The following is a 15,763-nucleotide window of genomic DNA, read 5'->3' on the forward strand; positions in this document are numbered from 1 at the left end:
ATTATTTTTTTCATATTATATCGTTAAAGACTTTCCTCTGAGACGAGGTGTTAAAGACAAATGTCATACTCTTTACTTCTTTAGTTGACACTTTAAAGTAACGATAACGATTTGCTAAATTGCGTGTGTTTTTGTGAACGTGCATATGATGTATTAATATTTATGACGCATTGACAATTAAAAATATTCCTATGAAATAATTAATAATTAATAATATTAAACTTCTTTTGTGATTTCAATTAAATTTCTACGGGCTTAGAAACTTTAACACTTTTCCATTATTATATTGTCTATTAGTTCATTATTACTATTTGAATATTAATATAATCATATACCTCACTTACTAGTGATCAAATTAGTTAATTAAGTAATTGTGTGACAAATTCTTGAGATTTCTTTTCCAAAGCCTTTTTTTTAACCTCACCTATTCTTAAAACGTGTAGTATATAATATATTTTGTGTATCCATTTTATTATATTTTGGACCATATAATAATAATAAATTGTAATCATAATGTATGCATGACGTATATTCCTGAATAAACTTCACATCACTGATATTAGGTATGTGGGTTTTTGTACATGGTTTATTACTTGTCAAACGAGTAATTAAGCCCTCGTAATTTAGTATGTCTAAAAGATAAACTCTTCATTCCAATATTAATTAATCATTATTTTGCGTTATACCACAGGTAACTACATTTTGTGACTAAAAATAATTTAGTAAATAAAAGTTGTGAGGGTTGCAGATTTCATTATAGAAACATGATACATCACATTAATATCCGACTAATGTATGTATCATTTTTTTCGTATGTTACCAAATATTTTTTATCAATTTTATTAACATTTTTGTTCGTTAAATAATTATTTTAATTTTGAAAAAAAAGTGGGATGTTCAATGCTTATTTATTATTACAATAAAGCTTTATCCACATTCAATTAAATTTATTAACTAAATTAATTATATTTTATATAAGCTCATTTGAATCTCAAATGTAAATAAATCATCTATTTAATGTGTATTGAAAAAATCTAATAAACTTATATCTATATAAACTACAATACCTAATAGATATTTAACAATTTATGTTTATTCATAAAACGATTTAATAAACGTGATTAAATTATTGAATAGTATGTAATGTATTAATTTTAAACTCAAATATAAAATTAAATGAAGATCAAAGATAAATAATGACAAAACACTCTAAAATAAATTGCTGGATTTACTGTATATTTAATAGCATAATACTATTTCTATAATTAATAGTGAGTTCGTAATAATTCCAAAAATAATGGTTATAGAGGGAAGAAACTTGAAACAGTTGAAACAAATACTGAAAAATTATTTTATCACGTTCTAAGTATCATTAAATTTTCAAATATTCTCGATAGTTTAATAGCTTTGTATAGACTTACAACATTCATTGAGGTTTTTTGAGCAATTGTGTCATCGGGTGGCATTATCAACTAGGTAACAAAACTGTTTATGTATTATGTAAACAAAGCGATAAGCGCTAACTTTTTAACCTTTGCCCAGCGCAAATATACTAAATTCAACATTTATTCTTAAGTTAATTTCCACGGAAATCATGTTCTCAAATAAAATGTATATAATAGAGTTTCAATAACACTCGTCTAATCAACCAAATAATTTCTATCAAAATAATAATTATCTTAAATTTAATTTACAAAATAAAAAAGTAACTAAATCAATAACTGATAAGGCAAAAAATAAGTTAGTTGAAATAAAATCATATAAAACAATGAATATTATATTATTCGGATAGCCATTTATTTATAGTGATTTTGTATTAATTCTTAGATATTATTGATTGTCTTCTAGACCTTAATACTTTTTTTTTTTATTGTATATATACCCTCGGCAACATAAGCCATTGGGCTTCTTAAATTTTTATATTTTTTTAATGGTTTTATTGTAAACTATAATATTTATATTGATTCACAACCCTGCTCTCACTTTTAAAACACAAAGCCACATAATCTTTCTAAAAAAGTTTAAAAAAACATATGAAATAATAATCAAGTAAAAAGCGATAACTTCATCGCTAAATATTAACGGTTTCCAATTATTATTTAACGTACTTATATAGTCTATATACAATCATACGGATTTATAAACAATTCTGTTATGACTATTTAACGAATTAATAATATCGTGTTTATGGATAAAAATTTTAATAAGAATTTAACATTGTTCGTGGTTCACTGTTAAATGTAATTCAACTAACATGACTGACCTTTTTTATGGCACGGAAATGTACTATAAATCTCATTAAAATGAACATGAAAATAAAGTTGCTACGAACAACATTATCAGACAATTTATACAGCAACTTTTCGAAATATACAAAGCCGAACAGCATTATTACATTTACAACCATAAAAGTATAGATTAACCGATATTATTATTTGCGTATTATATTCAATTTATAGTATTTATATTATTATTCAAAAATACATAGTGCATAAGTACCTATAACTTAATTATTTAATTAAAAATTCTTTTATAATAATTATAATTATTATACTTGCAAGTAAATTAATATACCATATTTATCTTCTTATTACGTAAAAAGTTCACTATAAAATAATAAGAAAAAATTATAATTTTGTAACCAAAACAAATTTTACTTCGCTTGTATTGTATGCAACAAAAAAACGTCAGACGTATAAATTACTGATCTAGAAACTTTCACCAAAGAAATGTTGTAAAGTTTCAATATTATAATTAAATTCTAAAAGATTACTTCAAGGGACTACTTTGCATCACATTTTAATAAGATTTCTGATACACTTCAAAATGCAAAAGTTCAAACCTAAAAGTACGTTTAAAAATACATTCAATAATTATGGTTTTGACAATTCAAATGCTTTTCATTTTTTTTAAATTTTAATGTCTTATTAGCCAGAGAGTAATACGTTTTTAAGCTTTATCTATCTTAAAATAATTTTATTTTTAAGCTGTATGTAAGCTATATGTTTATATATAAGAACTGAAGCATGAAAACATCTCTAAAAGTTTCTACTTTAAAAAAAAATTGTTATTATATGAAGTGTGAAAATAAAAGTCTACTTTAATGCCAATTTGCTTTCATTCTTTTTTTGTCAATGTAACAAGTTATAATGTAGTTTTTATCGATAAAAAATATAAACTGACATCATAATAATTTGTTTTGATTTCATAAAATCATTTAATGAAATATATCTCGATTTATTTGTCAGAACTCAAATTTTATTAAAATCTACTACTTGTTTTACCAAACATTTTTTTAGCTTTATTAAAAAATTACTAAGTCGTATTGCAATATTTTTAAACATTTGGTATATCTCTATGGGTTATTTAATAAAATGTCTATAATATAACACATTTTATGTTCCTAATAATATATAAATTATTAAAAAATATTACATAATCGTAATACACAGATAAACGTATCCATCTATACCAATAAATATTAATAGAACATTATTAATCTCAAAGTAAAATCAATTTTAAAAAGTAATAAAGTATCATATATTTACTATTGGAATGAGAAAAAAATCCACATTAGATTTGACAGCCTTCAACATTTTTATTATAAAATCGCCTCAGGGAAGTATGCATACACTATTTTCTCTGCTGAATATTTCAATCGATATCTTTAATTTTTCAAAACTTTTGTTTAAATTTAAAATAAAAATGTAGAGAACACATTTAAATTTAAAAACTTAAAGCTTATCGACTATGACATATTTTATGAGCATATAACCTTAGTTTGTATATTATATACTATATGTATAATTATATAATATTGTTTATAAGTTGTAAGCAGCGTCATAACACAACAAGAATAGGAAAAACGTATAAGAAATAAAAAAAAAGTAGAGAACCATGGATGAAGAGGTAGGCGAGAAACTTTATCATCTTAAAGTGGTCCAGAAAATACGGGTACGACTATTGATTGTTGTCCATACGACATCTGGCGAGAGATTTCTACGGCAGGACGGAGTTTAATTATGGGCCGAATCAACGACTTTTACCGGCTTTTCTGTGGCAACAGAGGGTTTGAAAAGGGAACGCATAAACGCCAAATGCCAACTTTGCTAGAGAGTTCAATGGGCTAGGTAGAGAGGACACATTAAAAGTATAATTTATTAAAAGAAAAAGTTATTCCGGGGCAATAAATAATAACTTTATATTGTGTAGAGAAAAAATACGAATGTTCAAAAATCTTGTCCGGTAAAGTAATTGTCTTGTAATTCAAATTGTTGTTGTCCAATATAATCAGCTGTTATTAACAATATGATTTCCCTACAACAGTTCTAGGTGAAAAGCAATCTTTACTCCATACACTAATTTATCGAGAAAACAGACATCCACTTGTGGTGGATTGCCTATATTTAAGATTTTGCAAATTAATTATTATTTTCTAAAAGAAAATCACCAAAAAATAAAAACTATATACATAAAAAAAAAAAAAAACAATTTTGTGAGCCAAAACTAAACTCATGTATAAATCACATTACAATATAACCTATAACAGTTGAAAAAAGGAGCTATGAACTCCTCCGAGTCTCGAAGAACATTTCAAATTACTATAAATATCTCAAATAGACCCGAAATATTTTGAAAATCATACCATATTTAGAAAAAATAGATAGATATATACTTAAATAGGTGCAAGCTTTAATATTTCGGTTTTATCAGTTTTTTCGTAATTTTTGTTTTAGTTTTTTGATTATTAAAGTACCAGGAATTTTCCAAAAACACCATAAAAAATTTGAACATTTTTACTGATGTGATACATAATCAATATAAATTTAATACATTTATTACTTATATTATAATTAGTCCAACAAATTTAGTTCTTATTTTTATCTAAAATAAATTGCCTCTTCAAACTGGACACTTGTCCATCGAACATTGAGATATTTTATTAAATTATTAATTATATAAGTTACACTATTTTAAATTCATACTAAATATTTGCATAACCATCATATAATGTGTTACACACTGAAATATATCAAGCCGTAAAGTAGTAAATAAGTAAATTTTAATTTTAACGGATTAATTACCTAATTAAGAATCAATGAATAGTATCGTATTAATCAGTGGAATAAATATTTTTCTTTACATGGCATAGTGGCATTAATTATTTTATGAAATAATTATTTATTTATTTTTAAAACAAATTAGATATCGGTTTAAAAATTGACTCTCTATGATAGACTATGTCATAATATGATATGGAACTAATTTACGTTTGTGTTATTTTCACTAGCCAAGTGTATTATTATAGATTTAATATTTTTATAGACGAGTACTCGTCGCTATTTGCGATTTGTTTTGGTCGCTGTCTAAACTAATACATTTAAATAAATGATTTAAATTGCATACCAAATTTAATGAACTTGTGTTTTTTTTTTTTTTTTGAACCAAATAATTACTCAAATATGACTAAATGAGAAACTACTAAAATTATTAAAAAAAAAAAAAAAAAAATGGATATTATATTTCGATATTTATGAAAAATGTATTACAAAATGGAAAAACAATAAAAAAAACTTAATTAAATATTGTGATGTTGTATACTGTTCGATTATCAAGCATTTGTTACTGAACAATAGTAACTAGTTGTAGATTCCAATGGTTTGAAAATAAATGCGTTGGTATCTACTTACTGTTTACTTTTAAGTTTGCAGAAACCAGTATTGTAGAACTAATGCGTGAATTGTAATATATAATCATTGTTAATATTGTTAAGGTTTTGATAAAGACTGTGTGATACATCCACATAATATAATTATTATTAAGTGTGTAAATATTGATATCATTACTTAAGTTTTTTATATTTATTGTGTTTCAGAAAGCGTTCAAGGTAGATTCGAGAGGCAACTTTTGGATGACCTCCTAATAGAATACAACCCTCTAGAGAGACCTGTATCCAACGAATCCGATCCACTCGAAGTTACATTTGGCATTTCGCTACAGCAGATAATAGACGTGGTTCGTATACTTTAGCTACACACTTTATTCGATCATTAAACGTAATTGTGTGGCAATAGTATAAAATACAATTTACTTGATATAAAAGCAAAAAAAAGCGGGTAAGTCGTGGATATCGCTCTCCTGTACAGTAGGTTACTGTAATGGATGGAATTACATTTGAATCCGATGCTGTAATATCATTGTATACAAAAAACGATTCTGAGCGGAGACGGTTTATCTGTCTAGGATATATTATAGATTATTAAAAATTTTCTAAAATTATTCTGTTAAAATTCAAACTTTGAATGCTTATAACAAAAATTATGACTATAATCTCTTTTATTTTTCAACTACTATTGTAAAAATATGTTAGGAACCTTGTAGTAGGTAAATTTTCAAATCTTATATTTAAAGAGAACATTTTTATGAATTTCTAGTTTAAAATAATTTGTGCATTTTCGTGATTTTTACGTATTTTATCAAATTCAAACTTTGCAGAATGCTTATAAAAAAAAAAATTGTGACTATGAACTTATTTTATTTTTCAACTGCTATTGTAACAATAATATGTTAGGAGCCTTGCTAACCTAACCCGACAAGGTGCACGCCACCAGGGGCACAAAATTTGATATTATTAAATTTTAAAATCTAGGGAGGGAATGCAAATTTTTATTTTGTCAGGAGCACCGCTATTGATCGGCCCAGCTCTGGAGCCTTGTATTAAATTTTCAAGCTTTTCTACCCAATAAATACATTTTTATCGATATCAATTTAAAAAAAACTAATAATGATCGAAAATTGCATATGCCTATAAATAGTTTAACTTAAGTCTAATTTTTTTTTGAAAATTATATGGTGAATAGAATATACTTATATAAATATTCGGTGAAAATTTCATGTATCTATGGCCATTTGTTCTAAAGTTTTTAAGTTACATCAAAAACCAAAATCGATTTTGTCGAAAACTGAGTGTGCGTAAAATTTCCCATTTTTCCCTTAGTTTTTAGTTTTTTTATCCCGATTATTTAGAAAAATATTAAGAATTTTTTACTTTTGACCCCCGCAAAGTACCAACTAGATGCACTTTCTGATCGAATGAGGTACTGAAGTCGAAAATCGAAGCACTTTTACTGTCCCAAAACGTGATAACAGACACAAAATAAACACACACACACACACACATCATGGTAAAATCAATACATTCCTCGCTCCGCTCAGAATCTAATAGCACAGTGGCATTAATTCGTGAGGGCTATATTAAAACAAGGCTGGAGTTGGGTTATTATACTAATACGTTACGATCGAACTACACACACTTTTGATATTGTATTGTTTATTTAAATTTCAACCCACCAAAAGCAGAAAACATTCTACACTAAAATCATATAAATAAATCAGGTAAAATCTGTATTAATGAATCAATTATTCATAATATATGTATTATGTGATTACCTATTTTATTATTGAACATTAAAAAGAACTAATGACTTACATGTCACTAATCGCCGTTGTATAATAAAATATATATTATTAAGTATAAGTAGACTAACAATAGCAGCTGTTATATACTCGTATTATTATAAAGTTTTATCTCATAATAAAAAGCTGTTAAGTAGGTTTCGAGTACATCTAGCCATTAAGTAGATCATCGCGTAATAAATGATTGTAATTTAATTCGTTGATTATCACTGAATACAAAAAAATATTCTGAGAATTGTTATGTTAGTCTTTATATTTAATAATAATTTATAATTTATTAGTTACTCAAAGACTGTTAATATATAGTAGTAACTATTTTTTATCAAAATTATCGAATATAATAATATTATGCAATAATCATTTTCATCTTTAAAGATATCTTTATAATATAATAATATCCTAATAGGTCTAGACTCTAGACCAATGTGAAATAAAAATGAGATTCATGATTAAAATAACTAAAAATGTGTCTTGATATTTTGAAAATATAATTTTGTATAGAAAATAATTATATACTTAATATCAAAAACGAAAAGTTACGATTCCCACATTTAATAGTTTTTAATTACAACAAAATAACTAAAATCGACTGAGAAAAATCATTATTTTTCATTGAAATATGCAATTTCATCTGAATGCATTACAAAAAATGTGTGCATATTTATTTTTAATTATATTGTTTAAATTAATGTAAAAAACTTTTGAGAAAACTTATATTAAATTGTCAAGCCTTTACCATGAAAATTAAAAACTGTATGTATATTCAACTAATTAAAAAAATAATTAATTATATATTTACGTAAATTTTTTTTACATTTTAACTTCAAACAGTTATAAAAAAAAATTGAAACTAATCGTGTATGATATTTTTAAATTTATTACCGTCTTAATAACTAACTGACAAGTAACAATGCATTGCATTTTAAATTTTTTGATATATAAGCAAACATTTATTGCATCGATTGAATAAAAAGTCTAACATTTTACATGTCTATAAATAACACAAAAAGAGAGAATATTTTGAAAATTATATTATGTCCTGCAGATATTATAAATATTTAGTGAATATTTCATTTTTCTAGGAATATTCATTTTTGAATAAGATAAAAAAAACTGATTTGCGTGAATTTTCCCGTTTTTGGTAATTTTTCATAAGGGTTTCCAAATCAAAAGTTTTATGAGTTTTCTATTTTTGGTTCTCTAAAGTACTAGGTATAAATATATACGATATATACGAATACATTATAATAAGTGCCTAATGCTAATTTAGAACAATTTAAAGATAAATTTTAATGTTTTGTTAGTTCATTTATTGTAGTAAATATTCAAAATCAAAATTAGAAATATCCATTAACAATTTTAAAAAAGTAATAGTCATATTTCTAAACACTTCACACATTATTTAGTACTACTATTAATTACTATTACGAACTCATAGTAACAAATCATTTTCTCGTATTAACTAAAATGTCTAAAAATTAAAATTTCCTTTTTTTATTATTTTACCCTAGGTAGACGGTGAATAAAATGACAGTAATTATAATAAATACACATATTACAATTATAGCTAAAATAAACCTATGAAACATAAATACAATTTTAATTTAATTTAATCATTTTTATAATTATTCATCAATTTATCTATATAACACAAAATAAATGCTGACAGCAAAAATAAATCGAATAGTAATCAGGCCAAAGCTATTTGTCGACAACGTCACTAAATCCCACGTCTCCATAACATCCCAACTTCTCGAACACTCTACATCAACACTATACAACCTCCAATCATAATAATTTATAGTTCAGTACTGTTGACAGTGTAGAATGAAATAATAAGCTAGTAGCTACATTTTAGAGTAGGATGTCAAATATATTTATTTCAAAATTAATACTCATACCATATATAATACCATCACTTGTCAGTCGAATAAAAAAGCAACAGAGTCAAAGCGTATTTCACATCCGTATTTGACGTTTATTGTCTAGTTTATTATTCAAACTGAAATCTTTTTTACTTGTACTAATACTCCTTAGTATTACCTCATTTTTAAGAATCCCTTCCTGGAAAATAGATTTTTTTAGGGAAATACAACGTCTATTTTATTTTTTCCTACCACAAGATAAATGTGAGTGTCCCTCGGGGCAGTGTGATCTGTCACCTATTATTTATAACATTTATACCTTTGACATAACAAAAAAAAAACTTATCCAGAAAAAATACACTGCCAGCTTATACCGTTCATACTCTAGCTTTATAAAGACCAAACCCAATCTTACCCCATAGTGAATCTAAATAGAGTAGGCGTACAAAACGTAAAATCAACCGAAATTACTCATCTAATATTGATCTCAATACTACTCAATATTACAATAAGTACCAACAACTATAGTATCAATGAAATGTAGTTACTAGTGCCCTGAGTAAAAATATCATATTAGGTACCTACAAAAAATTGAATACGACTGTAAAATTTTTTTTATATTCTTAGCTTGGTGTCCTTAAAATAGAACGATAAAAAAACAATAGAAAAAAATATATGAAACCAAATAATTGTAAAATAATATTAATTTTTGAAATATTATCTCAATTGTAACAATAATTTAACTATTCTATTTCCTTATGCATGCATTATATGATAACTATATGAGTTATTAACGTGTTTATTGAAATCTTAATTAATAATCAATAAGAAATAAAATGAGAAAATAAAGAACCGTGCCAGATAAAAAATAATTGTCCTTTTGTCATTCAAAATTCATAAAATATACATTTAATTTATTAACTACTATACTAAAGGAATCAAAATAACAATACGAAAATAATTTATTTTAACAATACTATAAAAGAATAATTATATGAATTTTCTAAGAATATTTTTCTTCACATATTCTTATATCATTATGACCTTTGAAAGTGTTCTGAGTTAATCAGTTGAAAATTAAAAAGTTTAAATAAATTTAATTTTTTTCTTTGACAATTCCAGTTATTATTATGGCATTTAGATCTGCGTGTAATGATTACTATTGAGTCATTGCATATTATTGCTAGATATGCATATATGCTTATGTTGCTATATTTTTTTTAACGATTTGAAAGATTTTTATATGTTACTATTTTCCCCTATTTTTAGTATATCACATTTATTTTGTTTAATAATGTTTAATTTTGATTTCTGATTTTTGTCTTAATTTCTAATATTTAAAAATCATGCTAATCTTTATATTATATTTATACTGTTTTAGGATGAAAAAAATCAAATCGTCATCACAAATGCTTGGCTAAACATGGTAAGTACCTACCTGTATTATTTTTAAATACCTATGTAGTATGTATTACATAGGTAATATACATTAGATATTCGTTCCAATAAATATGATATACTCTTGGTTAATGATTTGAATAAAAACTAATTTTTTACTCGTTGATCAAACCAAATATTTTCAAGTTACGTTAAAACTTAAAAATAAAAGTTTGTTTATATTTGCTCCTCAATTTTTTCAGTTTTAATATTAATATTAAGTAATAATTTATAAATATCATCCATATAAATATTTGTCTATTTTCTTGATTAAATATCGAATAACAGACATTGATTAATCCAATAAATCCATCATTCTTACACTGAACTCATAAAAATAATAATACAGAAAACGAATGTTATACATTTTTTCTCACTCCATTAATCTTGACTAAATGTAGTGATGTATTATAATTAAATATTTTAAATCAATAACTAGCAGGTTGTTTTGTATAATATTAAATAAAATATGAAATATTGAAAACTATATAGGATTTACAAAATGTTTAGATAGGTACTAGACAATTTTTAAATACTCTTAAAATATACAAGTATTAAAATTATAATATAATTAATATTATAGTTGAATGATGGAAAGGTTGAATATCTTACTCGTGAAACATAAACAATATTAAAATAAAATCGGCAGATTTAATCCAAAAAAAGTTTCCATGACTTTCAAATGTATTGATATTAAATTACGTACACACAATATTACAATAAAATAATCAGTGAAATTCAAATATGACTAGCAAACTAGGAAAGATGTAAGTAATTTGAAAAATATTGTGAGAAGTTTTTGTCATACCTTCCCAGTTTTCTTTGACTTTACCTCACCTTACTGTTAAAGTGGTTTGTTTTTTGATAACTTTTCGTTTCTGGAAAACGATTGGTAACTTAAAAAAATTATCTCTTCAAAGTACCATTTGTATCAAATTTTTAATCTATTTCAAGTTTATTAATGATTTCAAAGCACTCCTTCTACCCAAAAAAATGATACAATAAAAAAAATACATTGCTGTAGAACCAATAGATTCGACTTCTCGTTCAAAATATAACATACAAAACAATAACAAAGCTGATTTTAAATTAATAATTAAATAGTGTTTGTTATATTATTATTGATATGTTTTTTTTAATTGTAATGTTTCATTTTATTTGGTCTAATTATACTTTGTTTCCAATTATTTTTATTCAATTTAACTAACTCACTAAATTAATCTAATCAGGCGATCGGTTCACTATATTTAATAATATTAATTATTCCTATATTTATAGTTAAAACATAGATTTATATGATATAAGTCTTATTTAAAATATTCAAAATCTGGCAAGTTCTTAGTATCTTCTTCTTTTCTTATCATGATTCATTATTGTAGACAAAAGTTGTGAAAAAAATTGGAATAATATAAATTTTCATTCACAAGGTAAAACAAATTATTATTAAACCATTTAAAATACATAATATTTTTTATAGTTCAATAATTTATACTATAATTAACCAAAACAAATTCAAATTTCAACAAACAGCATATCATCAATATCAACAGAAAATGAATACTTTTATTTTCATATATAGCCCTTGGCAATAGTGATTGTGATAGTAACAGAATAAAGTTACAATATAATATAGGTAACATAAAGATATAATGATTCATAAATAATATTAAAAATGTTTCTTATAAATACTAAACATCGAGAAGAGTTATTGAGTAGATTGGCAGCAAAATTAAACATTGATTATCAACTAATAATTTTTTTTTATTATTATTCTATTAAATTCATAATCTAATACTTGATAAATCTGAATACGTTGTATGATAAGTAAGTAAACAAGTAAACTTCATCTCAAAGTAATACAACATTATAAACATCCAAACATTCGTTTATTAAAGATTTTATGAAGAAAATATTAGCATATTATTACTATTCAAATAACAAAAAATTAAAAATTGTAAGATTAACTAAAAAATTATATAAAATAGTAAATATTAATATGCATATAAAATATTTAAAAAAAATCTTTCCTTTTGGTTTAACTAAGCAGCTTTGGTAATTACTTTTTTTAATTATAATATTTCAAAATCCAATAATTATATTACATAATTTATATAGTTTTAACAACTTTTAAGAAAAATAATAATGATATTTCAATTTAAATGATTTCGATAGTATCCACAAATTAAACTAAATGTGCAATATTAAATAGTTGCATGTGTAACGAATTTCAGTTTTATATTATAATATATTAGGCACTTATCTATTACTATAATAATATTCTTGATTAGATATTATTCCCATGAAACTTAACATTATGTATAAGCTTGGTAGTGGATATTAATAATAATATGAGCGAAAAATGAGCGGGTGGAAAAAAATATAACTTCAAGAACAATTTTATAGACATTCCAAAAGTTTATGGAAGTCGTGTTACAGCGAAATGCTAACATCTGATCTTTTAAAATAAAATTGAACTAAAGAGAATACACTTTTGCCATTCACATCTAATCAGAACTCATGCTCGTAGCTCATAATATAATAATGTATAATCTGGTATTCCACAAAGAACAGTTATGGCTTCTTCCTCTGTTTCATAACCTTGTGTTATATTTATCAACCCAACCAATCCTTAAAATCACCCAGGTTGCGGATTATGCAAATGATATGACGTTAGGTAGATACTGGCATGTTAGTGCCACACAGGCGTAACTCAATAACGATTGTCGAAAATGTACAATCACAATAATGTGGCAGACTCGTACGATATTCAGCATCAAAAAAAAAATTGAACCAAATACGGGGTGATTTATGAAGCGTACAACACTCATTATTTCAAAAAATGTAAATGTTTTTGAAAATATAATTTTACATAGCTTCAAGTCGTTTTACAAAACAACGTTTTTATTAAAAAATTATATTTTTAACATTATTTTATCCCTATAATTTTTTAAGTATTTTACTTTTTTAAAGGACAACATGTAGTTTTAATTTGATATTCCAAAACAGAATATTTTTCTAAGTAATTTGATATATAAAAATTGAATTTAGGGCAAGTAAAGTATAAGATATAGGTATTTAAAGTTTAGATAATCGGAGTAGAGTGGTACGGGGTTACCCCACGACATATTTCTCCACTACTACGCTCATCCAAACTTTTAATATTTATAACTCATAAACTACTTTCCCTAAATTCAATTTTTATGTATCGAAATACTTAGAAAAATATTCTGTTTTGGAATATCAAATTAAAATTACATGTTGTCTTTCAAAAAAGTAAAAAACTTAAACAATTTTTAAAATATAATTTTTTAGTAAAAACATTGTTTTGTAAACGACTTGAAGCTATGTAAAATTATATTTTCAAAACATTTACACTTTTGGAAATAATGAGTGTTTTACGCTCCATGAATCACCCTGTATGAGTTTCATAACCGTTCACTTAAGTAACGAACAATTACTTCACGTATATGTAACATTAATTTAAAAAAATAATATTTGTTGTATAACCTATCATTAAAACATAATTTAAATAACTTGTGCATTTATATTACTGTAATATTAGGTTAGTTATGTAGGTCATATAATGATATTATTTTATTCTAAAATAATAATTAATTTGAATCCCGTTTATTATCTATGACATAAAGCAATATTGATAGTTGGATTATTTAGATTTGGTTCAATATAACAATGATGTTGAGAATATTAATTAATTAATGTTTTTATACAGATATTATAGAATAATAAATATACTGATGTTAATTTTAAAAAGTTCACATTAATACAATACTGAACTAATTTTTTTCGTATTCTAACATGAACTTATATTTTATATTTGATTTTCGATAGGTACTAAACTCCATTTTGGCACAAATCCATTTCTTTTACACATGAATGTGATTTTACCGTCGATTATTTTTTGCAGAGTTCACCAATAACAAAACATTTCAGTTTTTATTTCCTACTTTTACACAATACTCACATATTATTAATAGGTACTCAATTACATGAAATATATAACCCATAATATAAAATAGCTGAAAACTGAAAGCAGTTGATCTTATTTTAAAGAAAACACATATTTTGTAAATATAAACATCTTGAAATATGTTTATGTATACTATATTTTCCAAAAAATAAACGTAAAAACAGCCACTATATAGTTAGAATAAAATTAAAATGAGTTTTTAAAAACAAACTTAATTTTATTGTATAATATATCTTATATGTTTTACCATATTATACTTGTCATAAATATTAAACACTTTATAGTTACCTGCAATTTTCTGATTTATTCAAAGGAGGACACTTCACTATAGAAATAATCCAATCACCAAGATTTTCCCCTATTTAAAAAGGTTAACACTTCTTGATATAGTAACAAAAATAATTGAGTATGAATTATGAACTTAACGAGTTAGTATAATTATTGTTCAATAAAAATGTTATGAGTTGAATAAATTATACTATGGTATAAGATTCCTTTATTTTACTCATATTTGTATAATACTTTTCAATCGTATAACCAACATAATGTATTATAATACTATAAATCACTTTATTTAATATATTACGTACTTCTACTACGGAAAACATGACTAATAAATAAAAATGAATAATATTTTATCCCATTCTGTTACTTCTTAAATAAACATTTTTGTTATTTACGGCCTACCATACGATTCTCCATAAAATAAAATTACTAGTATTCATAATTAAGCCATTTCCAGTTACCTACCTAAAATTGCATTCTGTCAGCATAGAAATTTTATATACTTTTGTATGATAATAATACATACTTATTGTTAGTTTCGTCTCGCTTAAATTTGCTCACTTACTTAGTACTTTGATGTATTTTAATAGATCAAAATTCATATTTCATACTATGCAGGGTTTAAAGTGGGGGAGGGGGACGCAGGAGGATACAGTCCCCTTACCGCTGACGATGGTTAAAAAGGATCCCCTTTAACAAATTAGGATTTTAT

At 24.4% G+C, this 15,763-nt stretch overlaps 1 protein-coding gene across 5 annotated transcripts in view; it reads left to right on the forward strand.

Annotated features, from left to right (window-relative positions):
- Positions 1–15,763, forward strand: part of LOC107166088 (neuronal acetylcholine receptor subunit alpha-7-like) — a 198,044-nt gene that overhangs the window by 140,508 nt on the left and 41,773 nt on the right. For all 5 annotated transcript variants that reach the window (XM_089219318.1, XM_089219314.1, XM_089219315.1 and 2 more), the window contains exons 2-3: positions 5,876–6,015; positions 10,723–10,767. In XM_089219318.1, the coding sequence (XP_089075444.1) occupies positions 5,876–6,015; positions 10,723–10,767 (185 nt within the window). The remainder of the gene's footprint in view (positions 1–5,875; positions 6,016–10,722; positions 10,768–15,763) is intronic.

This window comes from Diuraphis noxia, unplaced genomic scaffold (genome assembly GCF_037042655.1).
Source record: "Diuraphis noxia isolate RWA-SAM2 unplaced genomic scaffold, SU_Dnox_SAM2 contig0002, whole genome shotgun sequence".
NCBI classification, from domain to species: Eukaryota; Metazoa; Arthropoda; class Insecta; order Hemiptera; family Aphididae; genus Diuraphis; species Diuraphis noxia.